At 42.8% G+C, this 20555-nt stretch overlaps 1 protein-coding gene across 6 annotated transcripts in view; it reads right to left on the bottom strand.

Moving 5' to 3' along the window:
- IQCK (IQ motif containing K) overlaps positions 1 to 20555 on the bottom strand; it is a 134180-nt gene that overhangs the window by 11313 nt on the left and 102312 nt on the right. Inside the window, exon 8 of one of the 6 annotated variants that reach the window (XM_036917058.2) lies at positions 1308 to 1422. The exons of 4 other annotated variants lie outside the window; for them this stretch is intronic. In XM_036917058.2, the coding sequence (XP_036772953.2) occupies positions 1399 to 1422 (24 nt within the window). In that variant the 3' untranslated portion in view covers positions 1308 to 1398. Of the gene's footprint in view, positions 1 to 1307; positions 1423 to 20555 lie in introns of those variants that run through there. One more of the 6 variants, XM_057486993.1, reaches the window with a different exon arrangement.

The raw sequence follows: 20555 nt of genomic DNA, 5'->3' as shown, positions 1-20555 counted from the left end.
TATATAAGCAACTAGACCCTACTGATGATGACAGTGGTAGGTCCTTCATAGCCGAAGATGCTTCCCATTTCAGTAGGTTCTCCCCCAGTATCCCACTGATCCACGATGTGACCCAGGATGTGAGTGTTCAGCAGTTGACTGGTGGTGGCAGAATCCTGATTTGTATCAATTTCCATAGTCAATTTCAAGCTACCAACGTGACCACAGAATAGAGTTGGGAAGAGGCTCGCACAACCAGATGGGAGCACCAAGCACAGCTGCTGTGGGTCCCCAAGGTGAGGAATGCAGGGAGACCTCCAGCTGTGGGTGCAGGACCGACAACATTTGCATCACTAGGAACCTGTTAGAAACACAAGCCCAGGAGCTTCATCCAAGACCTACAGAATCAGAAACTGGGGCTGGAGCCCAGCCAACTGTTTTTAACAAGCCACCCAGGTGATTCTGAAGGACATTAACGTTTGTGACCCACTGACCACTGGTTCTCTACCCTGGCTGCATCTAAGAATCACCGGGGCAGCTTCTGACGTCTGTTGGTGCCTGGGTCTCACCCCAGACATTCTGAATGTAATTCGCCTGAGGCCTGGGCATCAGCATTTATTCACAGCTCCAGTATGTTGCTAATGTTCAGGCAGGGTTGAGAAGCCCAAGGTGCAGTTAGAGTCCTTTTAAAGAACCATGGCCATAAAGACCCTCAGAGCAGTTCAGAGGAGTCAAGACATCCCTTCAACATCTCAAAATTAAAGCTGTTTGAATGACCTCTCTGGCCTCCAACTAGCAGGCAGATGCTCAAGGCCACGGACAGAAGGAAGGATAGGCTTCTGGAAGAATCCCCAACCCTTGGATTTTCTTAGTTCCTCAACCCTGCATGAAGGAAGAATTCCCCTGTGTGCATTTGTCCCGGCCTTTTAGCCAATTCCTGTCCTGTCCTGATAACCTCACTTAGCCAGCCCTACACTTTGACCTTGTCTGGGAAAAAGCCCTTACGTCTTTCAGGTTACACAAAAGTCCTGACTGAGGAAGGAGAGTTTGGGGTGCTATGAACACTCCTTCGAACTGAAGAGTCAAAATACCATCTCCTGGAAACAAAGGTGGATGTGGAGCCTCGTGGTGGGATGACTCGGGGATCTTTGAGCACTCCCAGTGCCCCGCCCCATGCTAGCCAATCATGTCAGACTCTCTGGCAGGGGGGACTGTCCCCTGGTGCAACTACCCTGGAAAACTGGCTCAAGTGAAACTGAGCACGCATGTTCTCTGCAGCACAGCCATCCCATTCCTGCATCCGTGCCTTGAAGGAACCCTTGCACATGTACTGGCAGACATCAATCAGGATGTTCGTAAGAGCAGAATACTGCAAACCACCCCATGTCCATCAACAGCGATGGGATAAATAAATCACAGTCAGCTTGAATGGGGAGTATGCAGCTGTGAACACAAATGAAACCACAGGTACACGGGTTAGATTAGCTTACCAGTGTTGGAGGAAAAGTAGAGTATATTGTGATTCTATGTATAGCAAACCTAAGTGCTCAGGGGTGCATATAAAGATGAGACTAACTCTCAAGAGGGGAAAGGGAATAATTATCACAAAAGTTATAGTAAGTGGCTGAATGTTTGCTTTACAGCTCTATGTACTGGATAGTCACTACAGTATGTGTATGTCACCACCATCACCACCCCCCAAAAAAGGTAAAAAGAAATAAAGATGGTAGTGTTTTACTTGAAATTACAAAGTCAACCAACAAAGGAACAGGAAAGAGCCATTTCACCATTTTGGGAGGGTGGGAATGGGTATGAGTCAGTCCTCATCTGCCATAGCAGGAAGTAAGTAGAATGCTACCATCTGTTAGAGGTATAGAAGTCACTACCCAGAGAAACAGCTAAGAGCTCAAATTGATTGCCATGGAAGGGATGACACAGACAATGCTTGTTCCATCTTCCTGTTCTGTCCTGTATTTTTTTTAAGTGTTCTTTTTTAAAATTATTATTAAGTTATCATTTATATACACTCTTATGAAGGTTTCACAAGAAAAACAATGTGGTTACTATATTCACCCTTATTATCGAGTCCCCCCCCATACCCCATTGCAGTCACTGCCCATCAGCGTAGTAAGATGCCACAGAATCACTACTTGTCTTTTCTGTGCTACACTGTCTTCCCTGTGTCTGACCTGTATCTTTTTAATATGGGAGCCATGTGCAAGGATTCTTTGCTAAAAATTAAATAGATTGAGTCTCTCCCTAGTGGTGTTCCTCTTCCTGGTCCTGCCAGAAGAGAGGCTTGTACAGGTAGGTGCTCAGTAAAAGGAGGGGCTGCATGGGAAGAGCAGGCAGGGATGGTGAATGACAGAACCCTGCTTCCACCTTAGTTTAGAGCCGTGTCGTGGTTGGCTTCCAACACCAACAAACAGATGCCTCTGTGTCCCTGTGCCGTCCTTGTCCCCCTTGGCAGGCTGGGGCTCAGCCAGTTCCGGAAGGGCTGGGAGAGCGGAAAATCCCGGAGAGATGCGCCAGCCCTTCAGCTTCAATTAAAGGCAATGTGACAAGAAAGGCCTTGCATGCTAATGAGACTCATGGTCTCCTCGTCCTGGTCTCCCGCATCCTCTCCTATTCCAGTCAGTAACAGGGCTGAGAACTCTGGACAGTTGGAGAAGCTGCCTAAGGCTCGAGACGTAGGAAATTCAGGACCAGAGGGTCATCCAGCCACTCATTCGGGTTGCCTAGACATGGTCTCAGCAGAAAGGATCACCTGGGGCAAAAATATAGATTCCCAGGCCCACCCAGCCCTTTGGAACCAGAATCTCCAGGAGCGAGGCCTGGGAATCAGCATGTCCCCCACCCCCGCTCTGGGCTTTGAGTGATCCTTTGGATGCCACAGGTTTGGGAAGGAGTGCCTGCTCCCTGAGGGCCCAGATCTGAGGATGGCACATGCCTCCTAAGGGTGCTGGCGGGAGCAAACAAGGCCAGGCAGCCCAAGTGCTTAGGCCTGAGTCTCATCCAGAGTTAAGCACTCAATATATATTACCTATTATTATTTTAAGACATACTCTTTGACCTTAAGGAACTCATAGTCTAGAGGAGGAGGCAGAAAAATAAACAGGGAATTTTAAGAACCAAGAGATGTTCATATACCATAGAGAGAAATTGCTTCAATAAATGCTTGTCTACCACACAGCCATGGACCTGCAACAGTGCTGCATCCTGAGTTACAAAGAGAAGACCATTCACACTCTCATATCAGTGATACATATAAGAGATGCTGAAATATTTTTTTTATCCAATTAGCACCTGAAGTTACACTATGCATTCAGGCACTTAACCTCTGCAAGCTCATGGTCTCACACGTGTCTCTCATCTGGGAGATGAAGATTTCTGTAACCAAAGAGACAATGATGCACGCAGATAAAGATGTTCACTACTGCAGCATTCACCACATAAAAAGTTGGGAAACAACCCTAAACCCTGTGTAAATCAGGGAATGATTAGGTATCTGATAATTTATAAACTTGGTATCAAGCCATTAAAAACATGGTGGCTTTTGCAAAGTTTGAAGGAACACAGAAAAATGCAGAAGGGAAAAGATAGTAAGGCATATGTCCTATAAATTTCGATGAGGCAAATTTGAAATTGCCCAATACCAAAAGTTAGCATGTCTCCAAAGGTGACCCCAAGGCTCCCACTAATAGTGCTAGAAGCCAGCCATGATGGGGCCACTACAGATAAGATAAAACCGAGTTCTTTCATTTAGTCATCTTTGCCCAATTCTTCCCTCCTGCCTTTTGGAAAAAAAATTTTTTTGAGACCAAGTGACTCCTATTTTACATTCATTCCTGGTTGATGCCTTCACAGTACATCCTTTAAATGTGACTGTGTTGTACAAAAATCATATCCATTCCCTCCAAAATCACATCCATGAGCTCAACTAAGTTACGGCCCAGCATCTCAATTATGTTTAAAAACAAAACAAAAACAAACTAAAAACTAAACACAGATAAAATGACTGAAAGAAAATGGGTGAGTTTTTGTTTTCCCAAATGCCTGCAATGTACATGAATTGCCATACAATTGGGAGAAGCTTTCTTTCTAAAACAATTATCAGAAAAATACACCAGACAGAAGAAAAAAGACTACCAGGAGACTCAATACCTTGAATACCTACACCGTGACACTGCAGTCCGCCAGAGCCAAAGATGTGGAAGTGGGGCAGGGTAAGACATGGAGCTGACTGGGGGCTGCAAGAGTCCTGGAGGGGGTGACCTGCCAGTGTGGCAGACCCAGGACTGGGAGACCCTGAAAAAGAGGCACCAAAGGTGAAGTTGCCTTAGTTGATGTGAACATGCCAAAAATATTAATGAAATATATGCTCCAGGAAAAGTGTCTGAGTGGAGAATTTCTAGAAAAATAAAGTTTCCTCCTCAGTATGCTTGTTCACAAAAGGGTAGACTTGGAAGTCAGGCAGACCCAGCCTTCAAATCTCGGCTTTGTCACTGAATAGCTGGGGAACCCCTACCTCCAGCCACAAGCTCCTCGTGTGAACTGTGAGTGTGACTTTGACCTCACTGAGTCCTGAAGATGAAAGGAGACAGTGTATTCAAATCACTGGATGCAGGGACAGACATGCAGTAGCTATTCAACATGGGTGACTTCTTTTCCCCAAGAAAGGAAGTCACTGTAGAAATATAAGCTGATGGGCTGCTAAAGAGTTCAATCAGCATCTTTTAACATTCATGACCTATCATTCAGTTGCAAGCTATGTATCTTGCAAGCTTGGCTATCAAACACAGCCAAGAACTTGAAAGTAAGAAGCCAATACAGATGTTCTGAAATGTGTGCCAAAAACTCTGGTATCTTAGTACTTGGAGAGCCTTGACACCTCTCACAGAGCATGTGTGTGCATTCTTTATACATTGCTCTGGCAAGCTGAGCTACCAGATATCACAAGAGTACAACTGAGTTTAGGAATCAAATGGTGTCCCAATGGCTGATAAGCCATAAAAAGTGTGCAACATCATTAATCATCTAGGAAATTAAAGCCATATAAGAAAACTACTACACATCTGACCAGGATGGTTCAAATGAAAGAGACTCATCATACCAAGTGTTGGTGTGGATTCAGAGCAACTGGGATGCTCATGCATCACTAGCTCATGAAATGGTGCAACTACTTTAGAAAATCATTTGGCGGTATCTTTTCTGAAATTAAATATAGATATACTCTCAGACCCACCAATTCCAATCCTGGGTAATCTGTAAATGAAGTATTTAGATCCACCAAAAAACATATAAAAGAACATTCATAACAGCATTTTTCTTAGTAGCCAAAACTGGATACAACCCAATTAATTATCCATCAATAAGTGAATGGGTATACAAGTTGTGATAATATTCATTCAAAAGAATACTACTCATCAATGGAAAAGAACAAGTGACTGCTGCCCTCAACAATGTGTTTACATCTCGCAGCAAAAGAAGCCAAGCACAAATGAGTTTGTACTGCGTTTTCCATTTATATGAAGTTTGAGAATAAGCACAGCTCTTCTATGGTGTGACAGAAGTCAAAACAGAGTTTACCTCAGGGTGGCAGCTGCTGACCTGGCGGGGGCCTGAGCGTGGCTGCAGGCGGGGTACATACATACAAGTTCTCTTAGGACCAGTACACCCTACTGTATTTAAGTCTTACTCCAACAACAAATAAAACAGGAAAATGAGAAGGAAGAGAATTGGCACAAAGATCTGAGGACCTTTTAAATCAGATCCAGGGCAAAGAGTCTCAGGTGCCTCAGTGGTCCCTAAGGCCACTTACACACTGGCAACAGATATAAACAATCAGGAAATTTTCATTTACTGAATGCTGGACGTTATGCTTATTTATCATCTCATTTAATGCTCCCAGCCCTTATGGGAGGTAGATGCTATCACTACAGTTGACCCTTGAACAATGCAAGAGTTAGAGGCCCTGACCTCTGCACAGACACAAATCTGTGTATAATTTTGACTTCCCAAAAACTCAACTGCTAATAGCCTACTACTGACTGGAAGCCTTACCTATAACATAAAGAGTCAATCAACACATACTTTATATGTTATATGTACTGTACACTGTATTCTTACAATAAAGTAAGCTAGAGAATAGAGAATGTTTTCTCAATTGTCACAAATCTGCAAAACTTCTGATACATTTATTGAAAAAAGTCTGCATATAAGTGGACCTGCACAGGTCAAACCTGTATTGTTCAAGGGCCAGTTGTATTTTCATTTTACTAATGAGGAAATTAAGGCTCAGAGACACTAAGTAACTTGCCCAAGGTCACAGAGCTGAGTAAACAGCCATGCAAAGATTCTAAGCCTGGTCTGTCTTAGTCCAAAGTCCATGGTCTTAACCATCACATCATACCACTGCAAAGTAAGAACTGGGGCCCCTGATCCTGACTCAGAATCAGCCAGTGAGCTTAAAGCCATCCAAAGTGTGCCACACTTTCCAGTCAAGGAGGCAGGGGAGTATACAATATATATTATCAAGATTTCATTTCTTTTCTATCTTACTGTACTGAATTTTAAAAATCAGATTACTTTTCCATTATAAAAACAGAACATAGTCATTAACAGAAAATATGAAGAACATGGACAAACATGAAAACAAAAACAAAGAACTCCATGTGTCCCCATTGGAAGAACAAATGGTGCAAGACTGATTTTCTAAAAAGAAATAAATGTTGGCATTCAGGGCTTAAATATCAGCAATCTGGCAAGTTTATCTCCCTTCTTGACAGTGCCAGATGTTGGGTTGCATTATTTTGATGCAACTTGAGCCCACGTGGCAGCCACAAGGCATGGGGGTGAATTTGACAGTCATGAATGTACAATAATTACAGCTTTCGGTGGTTGACTTCTAAACAATGTTACTAAAGTAAACGCAGTGAGGTCTGTTTGAAGGCAGCATTTTAAAGGAGAACATTCGGTGCTGGAAATGACGTCATCTGTTATACTGAGACCCAAACATGGGATTATCAAGTTGTAACATGGAAAGGGAGAAATTAAACAAAGGGCTTTCTTTTTAACAGGTGAGGGAAACTGAGGTCCAGTGGGGGAAGGAAGGCACCAAAGCAAAGGCGGCATCAGGGCTGCTGGAGCAGAGCTTAACTGCTCAGGACACACCTTCTGGTGCCAGAATCCCTCCATCATGTAGAGCGGGGGACCTGAACGAGTCTCTTTAGCCCTTTGAAGCCTCAGCTCCCGCATCCATAAAATGGGGACAGCAAGACCTTTCAGTAGAGTGAAAGGCAGAAATGAGATGGTACTCACTGCTCAGCACATGGTAGATGCTCAATAAAATTACTTCTTAATTATACAAGTAACATGGAGACTGTAGAAAAATGGGAAAATACGCTATTTTTAAACAAATATTTAAACATATTTTCTTTAAATCATGTACCTAAACTTTAGAAAAATGCCATTCATGTCTGTTTCTCTATCTACTAGTATGTTTTTTTTACCTCTCAGTTTACAAGCATAGCTCCATTTTGCAGTTGGCTGATGTTTAAGCACAACAGTTTAAACAGCCACCATCTATGAGGCTTTCCTTCAAAATTTTGTGTCTTCAAAAGCCTAATGAGTCACGGGTGTGAAAGAACACAGACGCACCCCATCAGCCGTGTCTTATGGCTTTTTCATTTATCTCTGCATTCTCAGCTGCCACCGCCAAGACGGAACCTTTACAAATATCCCAGGCATTCTGAATGTGCTTGGGGTATAATCAGTTCTCATCCAGTTCAGACTGGCTGAAGGTCTGTATACTAAATGCTGCCTTTAAGTGAAAAGGAAACAAATCCACCAGTATATTTTTAAACAGCTGGTCTTCTGGTGTAACAAGTTAATAACTAATTGGGAAATTATTTTAGCCTGTGCTGAGAGATGGGGCAGTAGTCACGCATTATCTTGGTGGTTTGGTCTGGCACCCAGGGCAGACAGGGCTGGAGTCAGAAATTCGAAGGACTAAGAAACAACTTATGAAACATTAAAAGACGGTCTGGGAATTAACATCTCAAGAGTTTCAACCATAGGATTCTTTCTAATGGTAAGCCCTCTAGTATATGGGAAAAGTGACTGTTTTCAACCACTGCCATTGGTGAGAAATGCATTTGCCTCCAAACAAAACTACAGAAGGATCACTCATACCACCTGAGTTATTTTTACCCCATACACGTCTCCTAAATCCATCCCCTTCGTCCATTCCATTGCCACCAGGTCATCTAATGTCTCTCCCACCTGCACCCACACTCATCTTTAAGCCCATCTGATGCTGCCATTGCCTGGCTACAACCCTACAAACGCTCCTCTCACAATCAAAGCCACTGTCTTTACCAAGGCCCATGTGGCCACGCTCTCTCCTGGCTCCCCTGTCACCTTGCACCCTGCCTTTGTCACCTGGGCCTTCTTTCAGCCCCCTCTCCAGGCTTGGGGTCTCTGCTGAGGTCCTTGTCTGATCCTGGAAAGCCCTTCCTGCCACTCATATCTAGTTAATTCCTGATCTCAGCCTAGGAGAATCTATTCAATGCCCCTGCTGAAGACTCTCATGGACCCTGAACTTCTTCAAAGCACTCCTCAGTTTGTAATCAAGTATCTGCGTGATCACTGGAATAGCATCTGGCTTCCCCACTAGACTTCAGGTACCAGCAGAACAAGGTGTTGGCTTGTGGTCACTGCTGTATCCCCAGCACCTGGCACGGTACAGTACCATGTCCAGAGCAGGTACCCGAGCAATCTTTGTTGAACCAATGAACAGAATCCTATTCTAGCTTTTACTGTACACACACATAAACACACACACAGAACAAAAACTTCACCAATTAGCATTTGCCTTACTATTAGCAATACATACTGATATTTTCTATCTCTATTCTATTTCATTTTTAAAATGCCTATGGCAACCTACTAATTGATTTCACCATCCACGGTGAGAAAAACTGCTCCAACATGACTCAAAAGTGTATGGCTTACAGTAGTCACTGACCTTTACTGAGCACCTAATGTGTGAGAGCCATTGGACTATGTGTGTTCCAAGCATTGTCTCATACGGGTCTCTCTGGGATCTGGTGAGGGCAGTACTTTTTATTATTTCCATTGTATAGATGTAAAGACTTAAATACAGAGGCTAGGTAACTTAAGATTACACAGCCAGTAAGAATGTGTAGGTGAACATTAACTCAAGTCTTGTTTAACTCAAATAACTTTATTTCCCAGTTTGGCTTTTATGAGGGGTTAATTTCATTTTACAGTTAAAAGATGGAAGATTAGGAAGGTTAAGTGCCTTAATCAAAGACACACAGCTAGAAGCTTCCAAACAGGGTTTGAATTTACATCTTGGGACTCCAAACTCATGACTCCCTGCCATTATTAGCTGCTCACACTGGACCACTTCAAATGTCACTTTGTAACCTCTTAAATGACAAATCTCTAGATGCCACAAAGAGCAAATGAGGACAACTCCAATGTGCATGGCAACAACAGAATGTATGCAAATGACTCCATCTCCTCTACCTCTCTCCTACTCAAAAGGGACAAAATAGGGCACTTTTAAAAAGTTTTATCAGTGGACGATGTGGTGGGTAACTCTTTTGGATCTCTTGATACTTTTCTGTATTTTCATAATGAGAATGTAAGTACTTGGAAGGGGACAATATTTAATTTTAAAAGGAATCAGCGTGTTCTTCTTAACATGTAGCCTCTATACCTTTAAATTTTTCCATGTCCTGGACTAATGGAGAGTTGAATCTCAAAGTTGGCAAGACACTTAGTCACTCAGATCCTAAATTTAGATCCTAAGGGTGAATACCATGTGTCAACAAGATTGGACTGTTGCTCACAGAGAGAAGGTGGGACAGTTAGATGGAGGGACCATTACCCTTTAAACCAGGCTAACAGGCATCAAGGAACATGTGCTTCATACCCTCAGCAGTTTAATCAGAGGTTAGGTCCTGAGGATTCTCTATGAAACCAAATACCAGCAGATTTCTCCTGAGCACTTTAACTCCATAAATAACATCTGTGCATTGCAGCATGTGGCAAGGAAGAGGAAGGACTCTGGAGTCAGGCTGCCTGATTCTGCTACTTCCTTGCTGTGTGGCCCTGGGTACACCGTTCAACCTCTCTGTGCCTCCGTTTCTTCATCTATAGCATAGAGACCATGTGGTATTGACTTCAAAGGGCTGCAGTGAAGACAGAGCTCCTGGTAGGAAAGTGTCCCTACCACACTCTCCATTCCCCTGTTCTCTGGCCCTAGACAGCTATGAATCTACTTCTGTCTCTGTAGATTTGCCTGTTCTGGACATTTTGTATAAACAGAGTCACACAATATGTGCTCTTTGGTGTCTGGCTTCTTATACTTGGCACAGTGCTTTCCAGGTTCATCCACGTTGGGGCAGGCATTGATCCACCCTTTTCATCATGTGGCCTTCATTTCTATATGGACTCCTCCTTTTAGAGTGTGTGAATCCAGGCCTTGCCCTCCGCCTCCCAGTCCACGGACTGGCAGAGGGGAAGGCTGCGAGAACAGCAAGGCAGTGTGAGGCTGGGGAAGGCTCTGCCGCCAAGCGCTCTGTGACCAAAGGTGACTGATCTAACCTCTGACACACAGCGTACTCCCCTGAAAGATGGGGTAATACCCAATTTGCTGTGAAGATTAGACAATATATGTAAGGTGCCCGGCATGTAGTGGGCACTCAATAAATCAGAGCTTTCATGAGGACCATGGATCTTTGCAGGTTCCTGGGTTTGGCAGCTGAGGGTATCGGCAGTGCTGTCCTTCAGGCTGGGACACCACACAGCAGGTTTCCCACTGCCCTCCTTGTGTGAGCTCCAGTGTCAGGCAGAGAAGGTCGCCCCTGGGTGTGACAGACCCCAGTGTGGTGATAGGAAAGGCCCTCAATCTAGGATATATGCTTCCACTCCTCCAATATATGATCAAACAAAAATCTCCCTTAAACATCCACACTCTTGCCCCCAAACTCCTCAATTGCCAAATACCCAGTCCACCCTTCCCCCTTCCCTCTCAGCATCTGAACCTCCCCAGTTACCCGCAGGTCCTATTCTACCCCACCCTCCCCAACAAAAGCCCAGAAGGTTCCCTGTCTATTGTTCTTGCCTTCAACCTTGAGACCAAATTCCCAAACCCAATAACAACCACCAAGATACAACTTTCTAAAGTTTGGATTTGCCCAAAACATTGGCCACTTGCCCAAGGGGCCAGAGATTCTAAAGCAAGCACCTATCAGATTTCCTATCCATAGAGATTTCCTGGTTCACCCCTTCTGTTTCCAAAGGAGAAAGCAAGGTCCATATGGCTGGTAAATAATTGCAGAGTTGGGCTAGGAACTTGGGTCTCCTAAATTTTAATCCAAGTGAAACTGCATCAATGAGAAGGGCCTCAAAAGGGGAGATTTGAGTCCAAAAACATTACTGGGATCTTCCAGCTAACTCATAGTATTAGGATTTTGCTGATGTGGTCACAACACATTCTCTACTAAGAATAAACCCACGTAATCACTTTCTCTGGCCTCTAGCCTGACGCAGCCTTATAAATTTCCCCCCAGGGGATTCTACTCTGCAACCAGGACTGAGAACAACTGCTGTAGGTACATTAGCAGGAATAAAAATATTTTGCACATTTTTCTTGACAGTTTAAAGAAACTGCTAAAACCAGCCACCAGGTATTTGACCAATCACTTTGCCAGGGACCTGTTTAATAGCATACATGGTATTTAATTTTATTTAATCCTCACAGGAACCCAAATCGTCCCCATTCAACAGAGGAGAAAACTGGGCATTCAGGGGATGAGCAACTTGCCCATGACCACACTGTGGCCAGAGGCAGGTCCCCGGTTCTGTCAGACCCCAGAGCCAAGAGTCCTTTTTTTAAAAATTAAAGTATCACTGATACACAGTCTTTTGAAGGTTTCATATGAGCAACATTGTGGTTTTAACATTCACCCATATTATCAAGTCTCCCCCCACCCCATTGCAATCAGTGTCCATCAGCATAGTAAGAGGCAAAGCCAATACTCTTAATAACAACATATATTAACCATATGTTGAACATTCATGTTACTAATAATAGTTACCATTGATTGTTCACTTATTATTATGAGTCAGGCATGATTCCAGTTCATGTAATCCTCACGAAAACCCTCTCGGGTGGTTGCCACTATTAGTGTTCCCATTTTATTGTTTTGCAAACTGAGTTACAGAGATGGTAAGCAACCTGCACAAGGTTACACAGTAGATAAATGGGAAACTTAATCCACTCCGGGTCCGTGAGCCTTCCCGGAGGATTTCTCTTAACCAACTTTTAATCTCTTCTACAGGTTAAAATAAAGAAGGAACTAAGGTTTGAGGAGATTGGAGAGAAAAAAATTAAAATGAAAGTGACACCTTAGATTTACAGATATATTTCTTCTTAAAGAGCCATCCTATTATCAAAGCAATGACCTCATCAGAATATGCCTGAGGCATAATCATTCTCATTGTACAAAGAGGGAAGATGAAGCACAGAGATTACATCACCTGTCAAAATTTCCAAAGTGGGGTGGTGGCATTAACTATAAATTGGTGCAATATTTTTGGCTGGCAATGTGGTAATCACTGTCTAAACTAAATATACACATGTCTTTTGAGTCAGTAATTCCATTTCTAGGAATTTATCCTACAGAAATGCTTCTATAAGTAAGCAACAAAAATGCTTATGGAATTCTGGTTTATAATACAAGCCAAATTACTCATTCATAGGGACTGGTTTTTAAAAAGTATGGTACAGATTCATAATTGTTATGGAACCACAAAAAAATAATGAAATAGATCTAATAGATCTATATATACTGACATGTGTGACAATGTGATTTATATTGAGCAATGTGTATTTGGTCTTACTCCCCATTTGGGGTGCAAAGCTCCTAAAACCCCCTTAAGTGAAGAGAGCAGAAGGTGTCTTTTGTTATGTTAATGAGGTGACATTTGGGTCTTACCTAGGGATGGGGTCTGGGTGCCAGGTCAACCAGCCAGGTGATTAGAAGATTGAACTTTGCAGTACAAGGCAAGGGAGCAGGGCTGGGGATTGAGCTCTATCATCCAATGGCCAATGATTTCATCAGTTGTGCCTTTCTAATGAAGCCTCCATTAAAACCCTAAAGGATGGGGTTTGGAGAGCTTCCATATAGGGAGCTACCAGAATGCTTCCAGGTGCCACCAGGCCAGGCCCCCAACTCCAGGGGGTAGGGGCTCTTTTGTTCAGGATCTCTCTTTACATATCTCTTCGTCCGGCTGTTAAACTGTATCCTTTAATAAATCCTTGGTAATGAACCAGTCATCTAGTGAGTAAACTAGTTTCCAGAGCTCTCTGAGCTGCTGTAGCAAATCAACCAACCCCTGGGACCTCTAATCTGCAGCTTACTGGTTAGAAGCACAGGTTTTGGATTGCTCTCTGAAGTGGAGGGTAATCCTGTGGGACCCAAGCCCCTAACCTGTAGAATCTGATGCCATCTCCAGTTAGACAATGTCAGATTAAGTAGAATTATAGGACACCCAGCTGGTGTCAGAGAATTGCTTCTTGATGGGTGGAAAACCCCCCAGCACACATTAGAATTGGTATCAGAATTTTAGCATGAAAAGATGTCAACAATACATTGCCAAGTGAAGAAAGAAGCCAATTGCAGTGCAGTATATGTAATATGGTTCCATGCCTATGAATATATATGTGTACATATATTTTTTATATATTAATAGATGGATGAAGAGACTATGGGTTGACACACTGAACAGTGGTTGTCCCTGGAAAATAAGTCACTGATTATTTTAACATGTATCATGATTATATGGTAAATTGTTATACTGTATATATATTGTTATATTGTCGTTACATGGTAGATGGTGTTTGTTAGTCACAAGGGGTCACAGCTAATGCCAGAACCCACCTCCTGAGCCACAGGCTAGAGTATTCTCTGCACCTGAGTGCCTTCTTTGGTGGTGAAACCCTTCCCTGATCCTCATGTGTAGTTGGGCAGGGAATTTGGAAAGAGAGAGAACATCCTCATCCTTTTCCACTTACTCTTGGTTTCCTACTCTAACAGAAATGCCTTCCAGAAACACATGTATGGATTGTGCAGCCTTTAGACTGGGGACTCAGCCTCCCCTATCCCCATACCTCCCCTATTCCAGCAGCCTGTGGTCATTTCAGTGTTAGTCATCGGGGGTAGTATCCTGCCCACTGTCTAGCCTAGGAATCCTAGTCCCCTGCTGGGCAGACCTACTGAGTACACAGATCAAGGTAATTGGACAATATGGCATGAGATTTAGGTTCCCAAGCAGATCTGGGTTGAAGTCCCTGGTCTCTACTGGCTGTGTGATTTTGTGTGAGTCATGGATCCTCCCAGCCTTGTTTTCTTATCCATACACTGGAGGTAATATCCTCTCTCTCAGAGAGTATGTGCAGGAACTTCATGGAAACATAAGGTACTTGGTACAGTGCCTGGCACATGGCATATGCTTGATAAGCTACAGCTACTCCTTAGTTCCTGACCTCCTCCTCTGCCATAAGGGCTAAATTCCAGGGGCATCTTAAGGTCACAAGCCCACGGTGGGGCCCAGATGAGGTTAGATAAGGTTTGTTATCATAGCCTAAATGTAGAATACTAGATTTAAAATCAGGAGAAGAAACTTCCCTAGTTTCTACCTCCACACCCACCCCAGGCCTTCATCTTTTCCCTCCAGAAGGAAGTGCTATTCTAAGAAACTTATTCTTATATTTAGGGAAAGGATGGTGTCCACCACATTACAGTGTCCTCTTATGAAAGAAAAATCTCAGCTCCAGGAATAAGTGTGCTTCCAAGAAACTCCTTAATCTTGAGGACACAACACACAATGTAATGATGCTGTTTCCTTCACTGTTGTGGCTTCTAGGAAGCTTAGAGGCACATTTCTATTTACTGTGGGAACATTTTCTTTTTTTTTGTATCATTAATCTACAATTACATGAGGAACATTATGTTAACTAGACTTCCCCCATCACCAAGTCGTCCCCATGTACCTCATTACTGTCACTGTCCATCAGCATAGTAAGATGCTATAGAATCACTACTTGTCTTCTCTGTGTTCTACAGCCCTCTCCGTGCCCCACCCCCTATATTATGTCTGCTAATAGTAATGCCCCCCTTTCTTTCCCCCCCTTGTCCCTCCCTTCCCACCCATCCTCCCCAGTCCCTTTCCCTTTGGTAACTGTTAGTCCATTCATGGGTTCTTGAGTCAGCTGTTGGTTTGTTCCTTCAGTTTTTTTCTTTGTTCTTATGCTCCACAGATGAGTGAAATCACCTGGTACCTGTCTTTCTCCGCCTGGCTTATTTCACTGAGCATAATACCCTCTAGCTCCATCCATGTTGTTGCAAATGGTAGGATTTGTTTTCTTCATATGGCTGAATAATATTCCATTGTGTATATGTACCACATCTTCTTTATCCATTCATCTACTGATGGACACTTAGGTTGCTTCCATTTCTTGGCTATTGTAAAGAGTGCTGTGATAAACATAGGGGTGGATCTGTCTTTTTCAAACTGGGCTGCTGCATTCTTAGGGTAAATTCCTAGAAGTGGAATTCCTGGGTCAAATGGTATTTCTATTTTTAGTTTTTTGAGGAACCTCCATACTGCTTTCCACAATGGTTGAACTAATTTACATTCCCACCAGCAGTGTAGGAGGGTTCCCCTTTCTCCACAACCTTGCCAACATTTGTTGTTGTTTGTCTTTTGGGTGCAATCCTTACTGGTGTGAGGTGATATCTCATTGTGGTTTTAATTTGTATTTCCCTGATGATTAGCGATGTGGAGCATCTTTTCATGTGCCTGTTGCCATCTGAATTTCTTCTTTGGAGAAGTGTCTGTTCAGATCCTGTGCCCATTTTTTAATTGGATTATTTGCTTTTTGTTTGTTGAGGTATGTGAGCTCTTTATATATTTTGGATGTCAACCTTTTATTGGATCTATCATTTATGAGTATATTCTCCCACACTGTAGGATACCTTTTTGTTCTATTGATAGTGTCCTTTGCTGTACAGAAGCTTTTCAGCTTGATATAGTTCCACTTGGTCATTTTCGCTTTTGTTTCCCTTGCCCAGGAAGATATGTTCATGAAGAAGTTGCTCATGTGTATGTCCAAGAGATTTTTGCCTATGTTTTTTCCTAAGAGTTTTATGGTTTCATGACTTACATTCAGGTCTTTGATCCATTTTGAATTTACTTTTGTGTATGGGGTTAGACAATGTTCCAGTTTCATTCTCTTACATGTAGCTGTCCAGTTTTGCCAACAACAGTTGTTGAAGAGGCTGTCATTTCCCCACTGTATGTCCATGGCTCCTTTATCATATGTTAATTGACCGTATATGTTTGGTTTAATATCTGGACTCTCTATTCTGTTCTACTCGTCTGTGGGTCTGTTCTTGTGCCAGTATCAAATTTCTTCATTACTGTGGCTTTGTAGTAGAGCTTGAAATTGTGAAGCGAGATCCCCCCTGCTTTATTCTTCCTTCTCAGGATTGCTTTGGCTATTCAGTTTCTTTTGTGGTTCCATATGAATTTAAAACTATTTGTTCCAGTTCGTTGAAGAATGTAGTTGGTATTTTGATAGGCATTGTATTGAATCTATAGATTGCTTTAGGCAGGATGGCCATTTTAACAATATTAATTCTTCCAAGCCAAGAGCATGGGATGAGTTTCCATTTGTTAGTGTCCTTTTTAATTTCTCTTAAGAATGTCTTATAGTTTTCAGGGTATAGGTCTTTCACTTCCTTGGTTAGGTTTATTCCTAGGTATTTTTTTCTTTTTGATGCAATTGTGAATGGAATTGTTTTCCTGATTTCTCTTTCTGCTAGTTCATTGTTAGTGTATAGGAAAGCATGTGGGAATATTTTTGAGGTACTTATTTACCTTGCAGAATGTATGAGGGAAAGGTCCAGTGTTTCCTGAACAACTGGCTTGTCTTTTTCTTGTGCACACTGAATTCCACAACAGATCTTACTCCCCTCTTTGCTTTGTCTCTAAGAAATCTCTGGCAAGCATAAGCCTTGTAATACTGCATTTAGTGGCTTTATTTTTTCCCTACTCTTAATTTTTCCTTAACCCAATTACCACATTTACCTATAAATGTTATGTGTACTTCTGTAAGCTGCTACAAACTGCTCTTGGGATGGGGTCAGGAATAAACAGGTAAGTAAGCAAAAGTAAATAATCTATTTCCTTTGACAGGTCAACTTTCTCCACCCATTTCTTTAAAATACCAAGAAGTGATAAAGTCAAAGTCATTTAAAGAGTATTTACACACGTAAAAGAAGGCACGCATATAAGAGAAATGTGATTTGATATTGCATATAATATATATGTGTGTGTATACACACACACACACACACACACACACACACACACACACACATACTTGGAATGTAATCTGATGTTATGGGACAACTTCCATGGCTTCTTTCTCCCTACTCACACCAAATTTCCAAACAAAATATGAATATTCAATTATAAAACACATTTGAAAACAGTTACCAACTATATGAAGCTAAAAATATATTATAAATCGAGAAAGGATTTTTGACATCTCAAACATGACTTAGGCATCTTTTTGGATTATATTGGCTACAGTTCTTGTCACCCACATTCAGAAATAATTCCTGCAACTGTCCCCGATGGATAGAGACGATAACTTCCCACCATTTCTGTTCTAGAAGAACGTCCTGTTTGTGATGGCCTCTGACTCAGTGTAACATGAGACAGGCTATACATGACCAAGATTCTGCCCCGACAGCTGACACTGCTTTCCCTCAGACCTCCTGTCTGCACTAAGGTCACTCCAAGAAGTGAACTTGGCAACATTTATTCTTACTATAAATACTAGAAAACAAAATGGCATCCGCTCAGAAAGTATGTTTGCTGGATTTGTATGTAGATGAGTTTGTGAGTTTTTTTAGATGAAGTTTAGAAACCATTTTTATTGGCAATTGCTCCGCTTTTTTTCTTTTCTGCAAATAAAGGAGAACTAGCATGTGTTTAACATTCATTTTTAAACCTCTTCACCAGAGCTCTTTGGGGTCTAATTCAGCATGATTTTGGCTGGGGGGATTTATTTTCTAAATCTCTACACTACCCAGATTCATAAGGTTTAAAACAGGAAGTAACTCTGTAGTACATGAGCTTAAGAAAATTAATTAGCTTGGCGACACTTCAGGGGAACAAAAAGTCCTACTTCCGTTGGTGGGCAGCAGGTTGGTATCCAGCTCCTTGTAATTCAGCCCTGACACACAGAACAAGACCCCGAAGCCCAGGATGTGATGTGTCACATTCAGGAGGACTCCCGAGAGGGCGGGGTCTGATGGGAGAATTCAAGAGGGCGTCTTGTCCATCTGTGTCTCTCCTCTGAACACTGGACAGAAAAAGGGAAGGCCTGGGCCCCATCACGAGGCCCTGTACTGGCTGTGTGACCTTGGGCAACTTGTTTGACCTTCCTGGGCCTCTAGCTACTCATCTGTAGAATGAAGCCCAGAGCTCCAGCCACCAAATATGCAGAGTATGCATGCTCTGCACCAGGTTCTGTACTAGGCATGGGGGCACCATGAAGAGTGAGATGAACCCCATGCAGCTTGGAGACCCTGCGGGAAAGCCACACAAAATCGTTTAAAGGCCCACAGATGTTTTAACAATACTAATCATGACAATAACCAACATTTAGCACAACTATGTGCCAGGACTTGTTCTAAAGATCATCTCCTATAATCTTACAACCACCATATGAGACACATAATTAGTATTAATCTCCTTTGGTAAATGGAAAAATGGAGGCTTAATGAAGTTAACCTAGATCAGGGTCACACAGATAAAAGTGAAAGGGCCCCATGAGCAGGTCTGGCTGATTCTAAAACCCAGTCTTCTCCCATTGCACTGTACTGACTTCCTTCTTAACTGACCACAGATCTGAGACAGTGTGTAGAACTGTCTTTTTTACCCAAAGGCCACCTTACAGTCTCATGGTAAAGGACACATTTACCCATGAGCTCACATTGGGGCATTTACTGAAGACCCACCCTCATTTGGAAAGCACTGCTCCTTCTGGAGCCTTTCTTCCATGGCTTCTTTCTCCCTATTCACACGGGTAGTTTGAAAGGCAGCATGAGGCACGAGCAGCAGGTGATGGAGATGGCACTGCTTCCCCTCTGCCCCTCGGCCGCTGGCTGGATTACCCGCATTACCTCCCATCTGCCCTCCCTGCTACACGGCAAGCCAAATCAGTCAGTAAACCAACACCAAGTCAACTCAGAGGAGTAACTACGGAAATAAATAGACACACTGCACTTTCCCTGATCTTTAAACTGATTACAGCCTTGATGGTCTTCCAATTTTGAAGCAAAATGAAACAGTAGTTGTGTATAGAAAAGAGTCCTGTGTTGGGCCTGCCAAACAGTTATAGCGCAGGCTGCTTCCTGACCAGGGACACTCAATGGCCAATCTGATGAGCTCCCTCTCTGTGCCAAGCACTGTCCACACGCTGGCTCATGTAAGCTCAGAACCCATCCATCCACCCACCCATCCACGCACCCATCCACGCACCCATCCATTCATCCATCCATCCACCCAGCCATCCATCCATCCATCCACCCATCCATCCACCCATCCATCCACCCATCCATCCATCCATCCATCCATCCATCCATCCATCCATTCATCCATTTATTCACTCACTCACTCATACAACCAGTATTTTATCTCCTGCTCACTCTGCAGTAGGCACTGTATAGGACGAGGTTTTTCTCCTCATGGAGCTTACACTCTAGAGGGGAAGACTTAGAACTGCCAAGTAAATAACAGAAGTGCGATCACAGGTCAGCAGGACTTCTCTTGTCCAGAGCTCAGGACATGCAGGTCTAGAGAACTCCATGTTTTAAGGTCAGCACAAAACAACACAGGATCCGGCATCTCTTTAGGGTCTCCACTCTGGCTGACTGTTACAACTGGGGAAACTTGACATTAACACAGTTGTGCTTGGGGCCCATCCCCAAACCATCAAGTCAGATACTCTGGAGGTGAGGCACTGCTGTTTTTTTTTAGCTTATAATTTTGAACTTACATAAAATTGTAATAATCATTCAAAGAACTCTCAGATTCACTGGCTATTTATCGTTTGCTATATTTATTTCATCATATTCTGTGTGTATGCATTTGTGTGCATGAGTGTTCCACATTATTTTTTTCTGAGTCGTTTGAGCTTAAGCCTCTTATCATATCCCTTGATCCTTAAAACTTTCAGCAGTGTGGGATGAATGGGATTAATACATAAATCAAGTAATATAGAAATCAAATGTACAAATACACATGACTTGATTGTTTTTCCTACAACTCGTGACCGCCCTCACATGGTTTCAGTATCCTTGAGGAGCATCACGTCCTTGGACTAGACTCAAGGCCAGATAATGACGTTTAAGTTCATTTTAAGTTCATTTGCTCAATAAATATGAGAAGTGCCTTTTAAG

The sequence above is a fragment of the Manis pentadactyla genome, chromosome 10 (assembly GCF_030020395.1).
Source record: "Manis pentadactyla isolate mManPen7 chromosome 10, mManPen7.hap1, whole genome shotgun sequence".
In the NCBI taxonomy this organism is placed as follows: domain Eukaryota; kingdom Metazoa; phylum Chordata; class Mammalia; order Pholidota; family Manidae; genus Manis; species Manis pentadactyla.
Note: the sequence above shows the minus strand (reverse complement) of the source record. Positions and strands in the feature narration are given on the sequence as shown.